General features: G+C 31.1%; 1 protein-coding gene across 1 annotated transcript; it reads right to left on the bottom strand.

Moving 5' to 3' along the window:
• Nucleotides 1–1,550: 1,550 nt before the first annotated feature.
• On the bottom strand, nucleotides 1,551–15,171 carry LOC134724770 (uncharacterized). Its single transcript, XM_063588003.1, has 9 exons — nucleotides 15,048–15,171; nucleotides 11,909–12,175; nucleotides 9,883–10,152; nucleotides 8,661–8,708; nucleotides 8,145–8,195; nucleotides 7,339–7,644; nucleotides 6,473–6,550; nucleotides 4,687–4,762; nucleotides 1,551–3,165 (listed from the first exon to the last, which is right to left on the bottom strand). The coding sequence occupies exons 1-9, from the start codon at nucleotides 15,121–15,123 to the stop codon at nucleotides 2,757–2,759; spliced, it is 1,581 nt and encodes a 526-aa protein (XP_063444073.1). The 5' UTR covers nucleotides 15,124–15,171; the 3' UTR covers nucleotides 1,551–2,756.
• Between the last annotated feature and the right edge of the window lie 2,134 nt (nucleotides 15,172–17,305).

Here is a 17,305-nt window from a genome sequence, read left to right as displayed (position 1 = left end):
GTTACTTAATTACTTTACATGTATATATCATCATAATGCGTTATTGAGATTGGCGAAAAGGAATCTCTAGTCATTCTGAAATCAATCTACATTTCAAAATAAAATTTAACATACACAATGCTATGAGCTTCAAAACTCAATAACACAGGTAAATAAAAGAAAAAAACTTAAAAGTAATCTTGTTTTTATGATACTTGCCAATTTGTTTTTTTAAATATTGAATGCTTCTTTCAATAAGTTTATAGGATTTTAACAACAATAACCGTGAGTATACTATTAGAATAAACGCGGATTATGTACTTCAATCAACGCTTTTCACCCTAACACATTTGCAAAAAGAAAAACTCAATTCTAATTTGAAAGTTCTTGCATAGGTGGAAGCGACATAGTGTTATAGGTATCTACATATAAAGTTGTAGGAGTCTACTTATTATGTAAAACGTTTTTGGACTGAACGTACCAAAAGATTCACATGTGATCTTGAATTTTAACGGAAAGTGCAACTATTTGGCAAAAATAGTGGAAGCTTAACCATGATATATTATCTTTTATCCTTCAATACTAATAGTTACATAGTGCGCTAGTGACCTAATACGACAAGAGAAGCTCGAATCCCCATATGGAATTTAGTATATTCTGGTTATGAAAGGACTCTAAAGTGTACATGTCCAACTAGCAGATGTCATCTGACCATGCCCTCATTGTCATGGTTCAAAGGTTGTAGTAAAGTTTTTGAGCTTTTGGTCTTTTTTTCTAATACTATATGCAATACATCAACTCTATTTGGTGTATACAATTATTTTATGATATACATATCAGTCTTCATGTTTTATTTGACCATGTTGACCTTGTCCTCTTTTTCACATTTCATTGCTCAGAGTTTAGTTTTATGTTTTGTTCTGTTTTTCTTAAGCTATAAGCAATAGGTCCAATATATTTGTTAAAGGGAATAATTGTTAGCTGTATATGTCTGCTTGGTATGGTTCATCTGACCTTGACATCAGTTTCATGGTTCATTGGTCAATGTTAATTTTTCTTGGTTAAGTGTGTTTCTTAGAAACTAAGCTCAAAGTCAACTATATTTGATGTATTGAATATTTTTAAAAGAAGAGGGACGAAAGATACCAAAGGGACAGTCAAACTAATAAATCTAAAACAAACTGACAACGCCATGACACAACATAGAAAACTAAAGAATAAACAACACGAACCCCACCAAAAACAAGGAGTGATCTCAGGTGCTCCGGAAGGGTAAGCAGATCCTGCTCCATATGTGGCACCCGTCGTGTTGCTTATGTGATTACAAATCAGGTAAACAGTCTAATTCGGTAGGTCACATTCATGAAAGGGAAGGGGATTGTAGTTTCTTCATTTCTTATTTGATTTATATGACCTTGATTTCTATTTCTTGGATCATTTTAGAGCTTATGCGATAGTTGTAGTAAATCTAGACCATGGTTGTATAATTTCAGATAGTTTCATCATGAACATATTGATATTCATGTTTTATTTTATATATATCATGTTTATTGAATATATATAATCCTCACACAATCATTTATTTCAAGTACATGAATGTAAATAGTATGACTTTCAGCAGGATATAACCTTAAATTAAGCACAACATTAAAAATAAACGAATACCTTTAATACATGTACAGCAGATTAATATTCTGTAACAGACTTTGTATAAATGGATTGTAGACAAAAACACCACAGCAATCTTATTTGTTGACATCACAACAATACATGTAGCTTACACAATATGTAAAATTTCGAATAAAATACGCCTTCCATAAAATGAAATAGAAAATGAAAAGTTCTTTAAAGAGGGACGAAATATACAAGAGGGACAGTCAAACTCATAAATCGAACATAAAGTTGAAGGAATGGCGGAAGTAAAAGTTCATACACATCGAAGGAATAGAAAAGATATTTCTGTCTCGGAACACACTTTTTCTTATGTAGAATATGGTGGATAACCGACATGGATTTTTTTTTAACGTAGGTTAATTACTGCTTCTAAATTGGAAAAAAAGCAGCAAACATTCCGAACTTAAAAGATTGTTTTAGTCGGACAATCATCTATTATCGAAAGGCAAAATCAATAACCGAAACATATCAAAATTAAGGAAAATGTCTGTCACATTCCTGAATTTCCTCAGGTATAATAGCAAGCTAAATATCTTACTTGTATGACAGTTTCATACATTCCATTATACAGACAACACTATATGTGCAAAAAAAACATACATATGAAGTAAAATTGTTAAAAGTTCTACTACATAATTATGTAAACCTTGTGTTGTAATCTTAATCAATATGCATTAAAATATATATTTAACAACATCATGGCATATGGACATTATTTATTAAAGATCATATTAAGCAAACATAAAAGACAATAACAAAAAAATGACAATTATACAATCACACCATTGCGGGATGTAAAAATACCAAACCACTTATACATATTTTCATATATCACTGTACTGAAGGTAAAGGTAAAAATAAAGGACATATAAAAACACCATAAAACGTAATAGCTATAAATGTTATATACATGTACGCTCATAGAACAAACAAAAAACATCGACAGGCTATTCTAATTCAAATAGCAGAATGAGTGTAAAAAAAAATATCCATACTATTTGGAAGAACTTCGAGCAATGTTAAAGCATTTCATATTTATTTGGTATAATTTATCACACAATACTGTTAGCTAAGAGATTCGTGCAGTTTTACAAATCCTGGTGTTAAGTTCGTTTACTTTTGTCGTAATAATCTTCAGTTTTCTGTCCAAAAACATTATCATAAGTTTCCTCTTTGCTATCTAGTCTTGTATTTTGTTCTGCAGAATCATACAAGGTATCAATTGCACGGCTGTATGCGTCGGTGTCGTTAACTACATGTCTCCGTTCATTTGTTTGATCATATACCCCCTCCTCAAATAGCGCATACGGTGATTGTGAGTCTGTAGATGGATAACTATAAGCTTGGTCGTCTTCGGTCGGTGCCGTGTTTGTGCTGTTCTTTGTTAATTGGCTATTCGGTACCTTTTTCGTTGGTAGATATTGAGGGAGTGCTATGTTCTGTAGGCCTACATAGTCATCATTAGTGTTGTTACTTTCAATGCATTTTTGAATCGAATCTTCACTAACATATCTGTAAAAAGAGCATTTGTTCTGTAAAAAAATGTAAATTTGTACATTGTATTACCTCTTCGGTCTCATATATGAAATAACAATCAACTACAACTACGAGTGTCTAAGAGAAGGTCTAATAAATGATGAGTGATGAAATCTTTCAAAAAATGTCCTATACATAATGTACTAATTGGCGTCAAGATAACAAATATTAATAAGACAATAATCTAAGGCAAACCTGTAAATTAAAAAGTAAAATCACAGAAAAACTGGACTCTGAGGAAAATAAAAAATAAAGTTCCTAATGAAATGGCAAAATGAAATGATGAAACTCATCACACGAATGGAATTCAACTGTCATATTACTGAATAGATGCAGACATTTTCAAATGTAGAAAATTGTGGAATAAACCTGGTTTCAAAGCGTTAAACCTCTCACTTGTATGGCAGTCCAATAAAATTCCATTATATTTACAACGATGCGTGTACAAAACAGACATGATAGGTATTTTTTTTTAAATATGGATACAGAATTGTCATGTACTTAATCAATCATATTCATCGTTCTGGTTGGTTTTTGTAAATAGTAAGAAGACGTTAATTATATTCTATGTATGACATGATTCAACAAACTGACAGACCATCCACACCAAACGAGTACCGAAAAAACAGTGATTTGGGATTATGCAAAATTAAACCTAACAAATTAGTTTCCAACAATTAATAAAAATAAATCTTATTCGAAAATCGATATTTTAATTCGTCCATTCACTGATTATCATTGCAAGTAACTACAATAACTGTAACTGTTTTTCCTTTGCACTTTTAATATTCCAATAATATTTTCGAACTCACGAAAACAAATTATGTTGGTATTGATACACTGTGCAGATAACATGACAGTGAGATGAGATACAGTAAAACAACCGTTTTTCGGTTTACAAGATAATCTAAAATGGTGTTAATCAAGACTTTATCAGGAAATGTGTATTTAACAGGTATGCTTTTTGGTGTTTTTGTATTCTGTATGTCAACTGTGCATTTGATATTAAAACATAAATGTATTCACTGTAAGTCGTACAATGTACGTATTTATCAATTACCAACAATATGATATGGAGTATGATAAAGTACATGTACTTGAACTGATATGTTCAAACTGTTAATTCTTATTACCCAGATTTTGGGGTGGGGGGTATATAACTAAACAAATCTAACTTCTACTCATGAAATTGCCTAGAATCAAATTGTATTCCCTTCTAATATACTGATATATGGTCGTAACTATTTAGAAAAGATATATGCTTGAATGAAAACAAATTTATATCATGGTGAAAATAATTTGCGTTTACCAACACATTCAAGATCGTCAAACATTCAACCTACACACTGTGTTTCTTTTACACATTGCGTGATCTCCTGTGACGCTTTTATCATTATATGATGCATTGTAGCCTACATTATAATATGATTGACATAAAACAAGTCATTGCAAGAAAATTAAAACAAAAATCTCAAATTATGACATGTTTTTACATACCTTCGGCGGATGAACGCAATAACTACGATAACGCAAACCACAACAATAATAGCCACTGGTATACCAACAGCAATTCCTAGTAAAAAAGATAGAAATTTTTATTCGTTATTTACTCAAAGGAGTAGGTCCGGTAAGAGCACTTTTTGGCTCAAAAATAACAGTTTTGCAAAATTGTTTAAATGTAAACTTTTAGTTATTTATTGGATAGTAGAATGGTTCTTCTACATGAATATTGGCTGTTTTTGACAATACACTGCACATATGTTGAGTACTAGCACCATTAAGTCATGCTAAATTAATGAAATCTTCACACAATTCCAGCATTTTAGTTAAATTTTAGACGGTTTCCGTGTAAAACGAAAGTGGCCGCATTCGTGTTCATCCAAAATATTGGAATAGAATGTGTATTTGATGATAATACATTACATATATAAAGATTGAGGATGAACACGGATGCGACCACTTTCATTTTTGACAAAAACCATCTGAAAAGTGACATTTTTTCGCATTTTGGTAAATTTTTCATATTTAAGCTTGAGTTTTTAATGACTAAATGAGATAAAATCTTTCACAAAAAAAATTCGAATCAAATGAAATAGACACTTAAGTGTTTCAGAAATGGTCAAAATCTTTCGTCAGATGAAACTGAAATTTGAGGCCAAAATCGGTCCTTAACGGACCTACTCCTTTGAATCTCAGAAACTTTGTTTTCGGTGTGGCATTTGATTTCAGATAGGGACGAGACCATTATTTATAAGCGCATTGGTTGTGTACTCCTAAAGCGAAAGAAAGCAACTGATGATCAACTTTGACGATTCAGATTAACGAATTGAAATAAATTATTCCGAGCTTCAATGTGATATTAACGAATCTGCATGTCCTATAAATATTGCCTTGATAGATGGCCATGTTTCTGCTCAAACAGACGTTATTGTAACAAGCTATGCAAGTGGTGAGATTGTATTTATCACAAAAAATTTACAGACGCAACCTCGAGTTGGTTTACCATTATAGAATATTTGTTTCACAGATGATGACAAAAATGTTCCAACTGTTGTATCCACAATCGCGTCCTGTTTTCCAAAAATGTGATCTTTCGAATAAGATTTATAACCGTGTTTGTACTAACACGAGCAACACGAACGGTGCTAAAAGTTGAGCTTACACATGCTGTACCTACGGAGTACATACTATCATACCATGTGTTTGTACTGCTCTTTATAGTTTTTAATGTTGTGTTTTCTGAACTATTAATTGTATTCCGTTGTTTCTGTTTTGTTATTGGATTGTCTGTTGATTTTGGACTTGGTGAATATGCAAATCCCGTTGATACATTTCGCCCTGTTTTTGATTCTTGCTTGTTAATATAAGTCTCACAATTACATATTCCAAGACTTTGTTAACTATATTGAATAAACAATGTCATTTTCATTGATTTTTCAAAATTATTTAACTACCTGCAATTTGAATTATACCTTTAATGTAGACCTTACTTTGTACCAATAATACACAACTTGTGTTTCAAATACCAAATCCAGAAGTTAATTGGCAGTTTTTAATATGATATAATCGTCATGAATATTTTGACGACTGCAATGGTTGAGCGTGAACTATAAACCGGACTCGACAAATTGAAAATTTCAACTAAACATTATTAATTTTTAAAGTAAACATTGTAAGACGTAATTAAAATGGTGACTCGATCACAAACTCAGCTACTGAGGTGTATTGAATTAAGATATTATTTTTTGTATAAGCAACACTAGTAATGCTATATATATCATACCTAAGGTTATGGATCCTGGTTTTTCTGAGGTCTTTTGGGAAACGGAATTTCTGACACATTGCCCTCGTCTGTTTACATCTAAGAAAAAAGAAAACACATATTCTATAAATTGTGCATCAAATGATTATATGACCACTGTACAAAGATGTCATGGATGTAGTTAAAAATGTATTTTTATATCAATGATAGCATGATTGATGATTTATAGATGCCTGCTGAACAAGATTATTTGGTTGACCGTTATTATTTTAATTTATCTGTGTAACACATGGTTGATGATATGGTCAATGTGTCGTAGTAAGTTGTGATTCTCGATTGCGATATCGCGAAAGACTTTACATCGTATACTGATCTGCTCTTTGTGTACAATATCCCCTTCTATTTAAGAAATATTTGAATTTTTGGCTTGTACATGTTGTAAGAGAGCTTTACAGTTTTTTGCTTGTGAGATAGCTTTACAATATGGATATTTTTTCTCATTGTTGAAGGTCTCACAATGACTCATTATAACTACTGTACTTCATTTGAACTCTGGTACATTCGCCATGAAACAACAGGAGCCTTATGTTCATGTTACATTGAGAAAAATGATTGATGAAACATGTGTAGCTGATATGACTTTCCTTCCGATACATATAATATTATTCATGGTGTATGGTAGTATAATGTTGTTTAGTCCTGGGTTGAGAATTCTATATTTGAAGGATATTGATTGAACTGTTAGTTATTCCTTTTTCCCATGACTTTTGAGTTGTATTTCTCAAGTTAGTAACGCCAGACTCTCTAAAACATTTGTTAATCAGATTTATATGGTATGTTAATTGTAAAAAAAACCGCATGCAGTTTGTTGATTAACCCTGATTCACCTTGACAACAAACAGCACCTGCAACTTTGGATATATTACAGCTCGTTGGATTTTCTGTTAAATTACACTTAAACAAACTGGTTTCAAGTCCATTACAATGTACCAAATAAGGAGCAATTGTTATATCCAATAGTTTGTCAACAACTATGGAATGTCCGATCCAGGTTTGGTTAAAATATCTACAGAGTACTACAGCATCCTCATCATCCCATCCTTTACTACAAAGGTATTTCGTTGCATTTTGCGAAGTTTGATAGGATACTACTCGATGGTCCTTATCGAGACTTAGTTTCGGCATTTCGGGATCTGCGACAAAATAAACATTTTCTAAAACTTATGTTTTAGACTATTTCTAGTTTTCTAAATACATATAAAAACCACATCTTATCAAATAATTTGACACAGACCAAATCAGGCCATTAATCAATGTAAATTGATGTATTTCAACATTCTATGTCATCTTGTTATAAATAAAACACGGACAAGATTGATTTGTATTCGTTGTGAACTAATAATTCAGTGGATTTTGGCAGTTAAAACTATTACTTGGTTTAAATGTTTGCATTAGTTTACCTGTTTTATTTATGGTTTGAATACCCTCATCAAAAACATTCAGGTTTGTACTTTCGGTTCGTACGTGGACATTTTGTGTTTATACAATAATTATTACATTTTTTTCGGTTTTCCTTTCTCATTTTTGGGGTCATATTGTTATTGTGTATTTCGATTGTGTATGAGTTAGTAGGACTTTAATTACGGAAGTGCAAAGTGGCACACAAGTTAAAGAAAACTAACTAGTTACTTACATTCAAAAGTATCATTTGAATTTGAGGTAGTAACCGTGTCACGTCTATGATCTGATGAAAAAAATACCAGATTATCAATGTATAGTTAAAACTTTCAATCATAAAGTTTGTATGATAGGACGAGAGACTAAGAATATGCTGGCCATATCGAATACGTGCGTGGGATGTACTGATATGCTATCAAGAGATAGATAATGACGACCAATTGATTATATCAAACTTTTTTTGAAACTTTGAATGGCAAAGCACACAGTTATAGTTATCAATGTCAAACCACAGGCATACATTTAGAATACTGTAGTATACGGATCGTGTGATTTATATCATTGTGATAATTCAGTGTCTTTTTTAAATGTCTGCTGGTGTTGTACCGTTAGTTCACTGTCCCATGTTTATGGAGTGCTGGACGCTATTACAAATTTTTTACTCTGAAAATATCTGTATATGTCTGTGCAAAGTCAGCTTTTCTAAAATTAAAACATTTTTGTCTGCATTATCTTAGATGTTACTATAAACCTGATGATGTGCTTGGTATGGTTGATGTGACTGAATGATCAATTGTTCCTTAAAGAAGAAAAAATATCAATTATAATATTGTAGTTATTCAAGAAGAGAACAATATAAAAAATGACACGGATGAATTTAACGCTGCGATAAAAACAAACAACCAGTTATATATTGTACTACATGGTAAAAAAACTCATCAAAGCTAGCAGGACTAAATTTTGTATTTACGCCAGACGCGCGTGTCGTCTACAACAGACTGATCAGTGCCGCTCGAATAAAAAAAAGTCAAAAAGGCCAAATAAAGTACAAAGTTAAACATTTCTAAAAGTTTTGCCAAATACAGCTTAGGTTATATATGCATGAGGTAGAAAAGCCTTAGTATTTCGATAATTCAAAATTTTGTGAACAGTAAATTTATAAATATAACCATACAAGTCATTTCATTTGATTTGTGTCAATTTAAGAAATAAATCTTTCTTTTAATTGAACTGCTCACTTAGTGCTTACGTCGTACGTATACACCACTGATGTGTTGAACGATTTATATGTTTAGTCTGTAATAAAAGTCACACGTATAATCCACGTATTATATCATCAATTTGAATTCTGGTAGCAAACAACTTATTTATAAGATGCTTGTATTACCAGACGTGCGATTGCTTACATCAATCCTGATGTATGTACAATACGTATGCGTGAATTGATGTTAACAATTGTAAGACTAGTAATACTAACAAAAAAACGACCATCATTTGTAAAATAACTAAAATGCTATACTAATAGCATGTATACGGATTCTTCTGAAAAGGATGTTTTTGTTGACGGAATTTGGATTGATTTTGAAATGCATGAATGCGTGGATGTGATATGCCACTTTTATTTAGAGCTTAGCTGGATGTTAGCAATTACAAGTCTGGTTATACTAGCATCATTAGATCACTTTATCGTCATATAATATCAACAAATATCTTATAGTATTTATACGGAGTCTCTCGAATAAGATATTTAGCTATCGGAATTCGGATTGATTTTCGAATGCGTGTTCATATATGTAAGGTGTCACTTTTATACAAAGTCTTTAGTTTCCTTTGTTGTGGTTTGTGTATTATTTTGTGTCTGTTTCTCTTTTTTTCGCCATGGTGTGTTCAGTTAATTGCTACTTTTGAATTTTAATGTCCCTTTGGTATCATTCGTCTCTTTTTTTATCAATACAAAATGTTATAATGCTTACCTTTGCAAGTATACTGAATAGTGGCGAATCGTTTATGAAAAAGACATGATGTTTTACTTATATCTGTTGAGCACCTCTTCTTCTCGTTGCATAATCTTTTGAGTGCATTTATCGCACAAGTATTGTCCATACCATCACAAATACTTGTCGTACCATATGATCCGCAATTTTTTATATGAATGTGGTATTTAGAAGGACATTTCACATCTGTTAATGAATTTGGACAAGTATCTACAGGATCAGGATGTTTATTACGCCACCAAAATCCCCCTAAATACGAAAAGAAAAACTGATAAGACAATGTCTGATTAATTGTTTGTTTGAATAATGTATTGATACTCCATTGCCTAGCGTTCAGTGGCAAATATCTTTTGCTCAGGACTATAAAACCATGACGTATGATATACTAAAATACGCAAACTCGTTAAGGCTTAAATGGTTGCTTTTATATTTTTTTATGGAAGTGTAGGAGAAACCAAAGTTACAAAAAAAAAGGAATCCGTATTCACCAATGATAAACCTCGTTTCTAACCATTTCGATAACAAAGTGTATACTTAATACCAATTTACAGATTTTAACTTTAAAGATTTTGTATGATGACAAAACAAGTACATGTTGTAATTGTAGTTGACATAGTTTTGTTGTGAATTTAGTAAAACTTTAAAATTGATAGTGGTGAGACGTGTTTAGTTATGATCACTAGAATACCTTTAACAATTTTCAATCGACACAAAAAGGCTCTTGGAATATAAAATCTTTATTTCAAATGAAATTAATTAGTATCTTATTAAAGTAAACGACATTGGATTGTAATTCAAACACAAGCCTCATGGTTATTTCGATTAACAGAAATCATAACGGTCAACACATCGTAAACTTTTAAGATTTTTAAGTTTAAAAGTTACAAGAGAAAAGCTTGGTTCTTCTTTTTATGTCTATTTTAGTTATAAAGCATTTAATGTTTCTTCCTTTTTATACCACCATTGTTTGAAAATTGTATGCGTGTTTTTCCTAAAGGTAAATCCAGAATAGTACTTTGGACGCATGCAATTTTTGAAGTTTAATTTTAGTTATAAAAATCGGATTATCTATGAGAAAGCATCTCGTTTTCTTTTACACCTGGGTATGTATACTGGTGATTTCTGTTTTAATTATTGAATTTACATATCACATTAAGTAATGGGTACCGAAGCTGTGCTTTATGAACACCTGGGTTGTCAAAATAACATAAATAGTTATCCGGTAATGTAAATTATGAATGTGAAATGCATTCTGTACACATGATGTTATGTTTACGTACACTTGTTTTTACGAGAACTGCATTGTGTGTGCATACATTATTTCTGATAAAGTATCTGTGCAATCATCTTTTTGTTTTGTAGTTTTATTGACAAAATATGTTTCGTTTTTCAACAAAAAGCCGGCATTTCTAACGGAAACATGCTTGTTCTTTTTGCTCAATTGAACCTCTGTTGATATGATGCAAACTTCATACATGATCTTTCTAGCTCTTTTGCTATAAATATGTTTAATTTTCATAGTTTCGTGAATAATTGTTATAGCATAATATGTTGATCTTTAAATACAAATACATGTACCACATATTTTCAAAGCCATGGTCCACGGATTACAATTCCAATGACCCAACATGTACGTGAAAGTTTCTAAAGGTTTTAGACTAACACTAGGATTCTGTTTGGTGTAATATTAAAAGAGGAGACAACACGGTTGCTTAGATTCATTTCTTAGAAATTAAAGGGATCATTCGTGGAATAATATACCGTAATTCATTATATATTCAGAGAAGAAACAAAAACGAGAACAAATATGAGTAAATGGAAATAATTCAAGTAGCTAAACCAAGTTTGATAATTATAAGGATGAGTTTTTAATGATCAATAAGTGTGTATTATTAATTCCTAAATAACATATTGACATGTTGAGACAAAAGAAATATAAAACACATATATTACCATTATATTTATAAATTGACAGGTTTAAGTCAAAACTTTGTAAAATACTCACTTGAACACTCGAAATAAACTTTTAAACGCCTTGGTGGTCTTTGACAAGTATTATTGAACGACAATTCAATTGGGAGGGTACACTTATTTTGACCAATACAATTGGCATCGAAGTAATTATCTATATTTGAGTGACAAGTATGACTGTTGCTGAAATCCTGACACGGAAATTCACCATATGTTATCTTTTTCGAACTAATTATTCCATCATCTGGGCATGTAACCAATTCTGTTGTGGAATATTCACAAAAAGTTAGTGTATAACTTTCTACAAATACAGAAAATGAAATAAAATTAGTAAATATGCAAAATACAGTTTAAGGTTGCCAATGAAAAAAATCTGCACAGCAGACCAATTAACACATGAATCAACAACTGAAGATCACCGATCGACAATGAACAAAACCCATACCGCATAGTCAGCTTATATAAAGTATAGCAATTGTGTTAATAAGATGTTTTTCTTGCACACGTCAGCATGTTCGGTTGTTTTCTTTAACGTCCTATCTCACTTCAGGTAAAAAGAAATACAGTTACGTAGTATTGGGATGTTGTCTCCGCGTACTCGTATACGCCGTCATTTGTGTTCGTATACAGGATACTATATAAATGTGCCCACCGTCTTGTGCAAGTGCAAGAGGATAACTAGACGAAAAGAATGCACATGCCTGTACCTGAAGTTTGATAATAATAAATGATGCTAAAGAAAATAATGAAAACAATAAATTATTTAATAAGTATTAAGAAAAAGTAAAATCAACAGAAACGGATTAAAAATACAGACAACTTCACTTTATCTGTTTATTTATGTCAGAGATATTCACTGGCAACACATTCACAATCTAGTACTACATGGTTTGCAAAGAAGAATCACTAAATGAAATATTTTGTTCCGATCAAACAATTTAAACTCGTAGTACATGTGGAAATGTGTATAGACGACTTTATTAGCATAACGGAATACATCGGTTCAATGAGATACTCAACAATTAAAAAAAAAAGAAAGTCATTTCATATAACATAACATTTGCAATGATGCAGTGACATCATCGTAGAACGTTAGTCTTCGTTTGATATGGTTAGGACATAACGACATTATAACTATTTTATCTTATAAAACTATATAATTGTAATTGAAACGTATATCGCGAAGTTGATTCTTTCTAAATAATATCTTCCCTTTGTTTGTGCACACTTATACGTATTAAGGTTGTTCAATTGTCATGTATTGGAATTTTTGTAAGATTTTCGGAATTCTCTGGGTTTATCATTTTGCATGCCTTAACATTGTTTGCCCATTGACACCCATTTTTCTTTTATATAAATCTTTAACATTTATAATTATAAGACATTTGTAAAAGTCTTATAAAATCTTATTTATTTTTTAATAGTGTTTGAGAACTTTAACCTGTCAATGACAAATTAAAGCTATGAAAAATAAAGAGAGAAAATGTTTCCGCCAAAATGTCAATGACGTATATCTCAAGCACATTGACCTCTGTATATTTTTTGCTTTGTTGCTTCCTTAATTAAAACCCTATCAATAATTATATCATAGTTTCATGAAAAGTTATTTATTTTGAAACTGAGTATCGAACTTCCTTAACCTAAACTTCTGCTATAATGATGATCGATAATGAAGTAGTGTCATTCTGCTGTAATGATTGAGATGCAAATACTAGATATAATTGATTCGCTTAAGTCTTTTCAATACTTTGCATCTTCTAGCTTGTTAGTATAAGATGTAATAATTCTTCGGTTTCATAGTTTGATATGTCTATTAATTTGTTTATACGAATGTGTATTATATCTATAATATGTACTTGATCTATCATTATTCCTGTTTTATTCACTTGTATCCGTCAAGATCAACAGTTGCAAAGAAAAAAATGTATAGAGCAATGCATTCTACGAAACATGTTTTCACCACAGAAAACAAAACCAAATCAAAATCGTATGAAGGTTTTTTTCAAAGAACAAAAAAAGGACAATTTAAAAACCGATTAAGTTAAACATGATACAAGAAATCTATTTGACAATTTAACAAACCGTCAACACATTTAGATGCAAACACTTAGCTAAATTCACGGATGTCATACTTTGTCTGAAAACCTAAACCAATTTCAACACAATATTTTCTGAAACCTTTGTAATCAAAAGACTTTTTTAAAATTTATTGTCATCTACTAGTGGGAGTTTTGTACCAACAGATCTCGACCATTGATATATATTATGGAACAATGAGTTTTAATGACCGATTTATATATCTCCATTCAGACAAGGAAAGCTTTATTTTTGTCACGTTAGGTTCTTTTGTTACCTACAACTTTTGCTTTGGCTCATTACTGTTTATGGTGAAGGCCATGCACACGGTAATCTGTAATTTCTCAAATTATCCTAATTTGGATTTCTTTGGATCGAAGATATCCCAATGCACTTCAAACAAAAGGGTACACGTACGGTAAACTTTGCTTAATGATTGAATGTAAACGTAAAAATTGCCAAAGAAAGACTTTTAAATCTAAACTTCATAACACACAGATGATTGTAATTGACCATTATTAACATGAGGTTTTTTTAACCAAATACCATCAACACCTTCACATGAAAAACATATAAACAGATTTAAGTATTTATGATATAGAGGGCTTTCTTTTCCTATAATGATTTCTTTAATAGAGGTTGCTGGTATAAAATGTGTACAACACTATCATGTTCACCAGTAGTCTCAACTTTTCACAACGTAAATCAACATGGTGCGCTTAGAGTGTCTAAGTTTGTTTAAAAGAAAAAGAAAACCATCGATTTCGAATCAATATATTTATTTCAGTTGAATTGATAAAATCCATTTGTATTTAAAAAACAGTACATGAAACTAAACTAATCGTAAAAATACCGAACTCCAGCGTAAATTCTGAAAGAGAGGAAGTCCATTTAACACTCTTCTCTATAAACAAATAGAACAAATAGAACACAAATGTCATCTCCTGCAATGAATACATACCTTGTCCGACGACAATGATTGATGAAAACAGTTAAATAGCTACATTATGTAAGTAATGACATTTGTTTACATTTTAAACAACAATTGGTATATTTTACATTAAAGTGTTTTAATGTGGTTATGATCTAGCCCTTACCTGTTTTTCCAGGACAAAACAAAACTGAATATTCTAAAAAGAACCAAAGTACATGATAAATTTGTATTTTCTCCATTTTTTAATTAACGTAATCAATGTCCGTAAATTAACTTGATGAGAGACACAAGGAAGTAAAACACTTATACACACAAGGATTAAATTATCACATGTTCACAGTACTTATATCCGCTTTCCGGTCACATAGGTCAAGGAAAACTTAAATTTTAGGAAATACTTAATTAAGTAAAAAGACATACCAAGGCTACAAAAAATGATGTACGTTTTTTTTTTCTTTGCAATTATCAGTTCAAAAGTGAGTCTTAAAATAGATAAGTAATACTTTTTAAGCACTTAGCAATGAACAATGAATAATGAAATCATTTACATTTCAGTATCATAGCCTGGTGTTGAATAAAGACACTGCTCCTTTTTTCAAATATCAGTACTATAAAATGCTAAATTCCATTGATTTAACTGTTAATTTATTGTGCTTTCCGTTAGGCGCAGTCCAAGTATGGATAATGAATTAGGTACCAACTAACTATACATATAACACATACAGTATTTGAAAATAGGGCATTTTTATAAAATTGAATAAGTATGCATTTTTTTAATATATTTTCCAGAAAGTAGAAAATAGTTATCAAAAGTACCAGGATTATAATTTTATACGCCAGACGCGCGTTTCGCCTACATAAGACTCATCAGTGACGCTCCGATCAAAAAAGTTAAAAAGCCAAACAAACACAAAGTTGAAGAGCATTGAGGACCCAAAATTCCAAAAAGTTGTGCCAACAAAGTATATATCAAATACATAATAAATATTGACTAAATAATATATTCCTTGAACAATTTGATATATACACTTTCTTATTATTTACCACAGGAGGGAGATGATTTATCAGATATAACAGTGCAGCAGATTACATATTTTTAGATCAGTAATGCATTTTTGATTACTTTCTTGAGGAAGAAAAAAAACCTCTAAATTAAATGATATATGCACTCTCTTCTGATTGATTGTGTATTCATATGATCCTTAAATTATGTAATATCTAAAGGGTGACAATTGAGAATGTTTTTATTTAAAGGCAAAAATCACCAGGGGTTACATACTGTGAACGTATTGCGGGGTAAGAATTGGGTATTAATAGGTGGGAGACCAAACGTACATATACATAATAGTCATCAAAAGTACCAGGATTATAATTTTATACGCCAGACGCGCGTTTCGTCTACATAAGACTCACCAGTGACGCTCAGATCGAAATAGTTAAAAAGCCAAATAAATACAAAGTTGAAGAGCATTGAGGATCCAAAATTCCCAAAAGTTGTGCCAAAAACGGCGAAGGTAATCTACTCCTGGGGTAAGAAAATCCTTAGTTTTTCGAAAAATTCAAAGTTTTGTAAACAGAAAATTTATAAAAATGACCATATAATTGATATTCATGTCAACACCATAAACAAGTTTTAAAGATTTTCTTAATATGTTGAATCATTTCAGGTTCGAATGTTACTTGTTAACATTTTCATGAACGGTTGATGCAACCTTCTCGTGCTTCACACTGTTCTATAAAATGTTTACTTGATGTTCAAATATATAACAGAATCTGCCTTGGTAGTTTTAAAAATGTATTCTTAGCTGTCAGACAATTGAGAATACACAGACCTGACTAGACAATTTTGCTGGTATACAAATAATAAATTTTGCAGTCACCGCCTGCTTTTAAATTTGAATAACATAAAGTGGCGTACTTTTACGCTTTCTTTTTTCTAATACTACCAAACTCAATCTTGTTGTCCGTACATCCCTGCAGGACATACATCTCTTTAATAAATGAAAAAAACCAAATCTGATTGGTTCAATCGAAGAGAAAGTCGATGACAAACAATGAGCGTATAAAAAAACAAATGAATATGCTTCGGGCAAAGCATTTACACTCTGAACAAAATCACAAGACGTAACATTTTAATTTATTCTTATAAATAGTGTATGTGTTGTCGTCAATGTGATGTGGTTCTATTAAAAATTAAAATGAACAAAGAAAAGTATCAATTCGTAACTATATTAGTACTGTGATAATGTCGTATGTACATGTTTATCCGGAATTATTCTTTATTGGCGACAATAACAAAACGTTTTCTTATTGTTTATGTAATTTGTAAGAGAAATTATTCAGGAATTTCCAATATTCGACTTTTTTTCAATTAAAAAACAGATTTAAGCGGGTCGTAGGTGTGGTAAGATATTTTTAACC

This window comes from Mytilus trossulus, chromosome 7, assembly GCF_036588685.1.
Source record: "Mytilus trossulus isolate FHL-02 chromosome 7, PNRI_Mtr1.1.1.hap1, whole genome shotgun sequence".
Lineage (NCBI taxonomy): Eukaryota > Metazoa > Mollusca > Bivalvia > Mytilida > Mytilidae > Mytilus > Mytilus trossulus.
This window is presented reverse-complemented; position numbering and strand designations above follow the sequence as displayed.

Bases quoted from the DNA above. Each gene is read 5' to 3' on its own strand.
- LOC134724770 (XM_063588003.1), bottom strand. From the start codon at position 15,123: ATGGAGAAAATACAAATTTATCATGTACTTTGGTTCTTTTTAGAATAT. The intron at 10,153-11,908 runs GTGAGTATTTTA...TTTCGTATTTAG, and splicing joins AGTTTATTTCGAGTGTTCAA to GGGGATTTTGGTGGCGTAAT. The intron at 4,763-6,472 runs GTATGATATATA...CTTTTTTACTAG, and splicing joins ACCAGGATCCATAACCTTAG to GAATTGCTGTTGGTATACCA.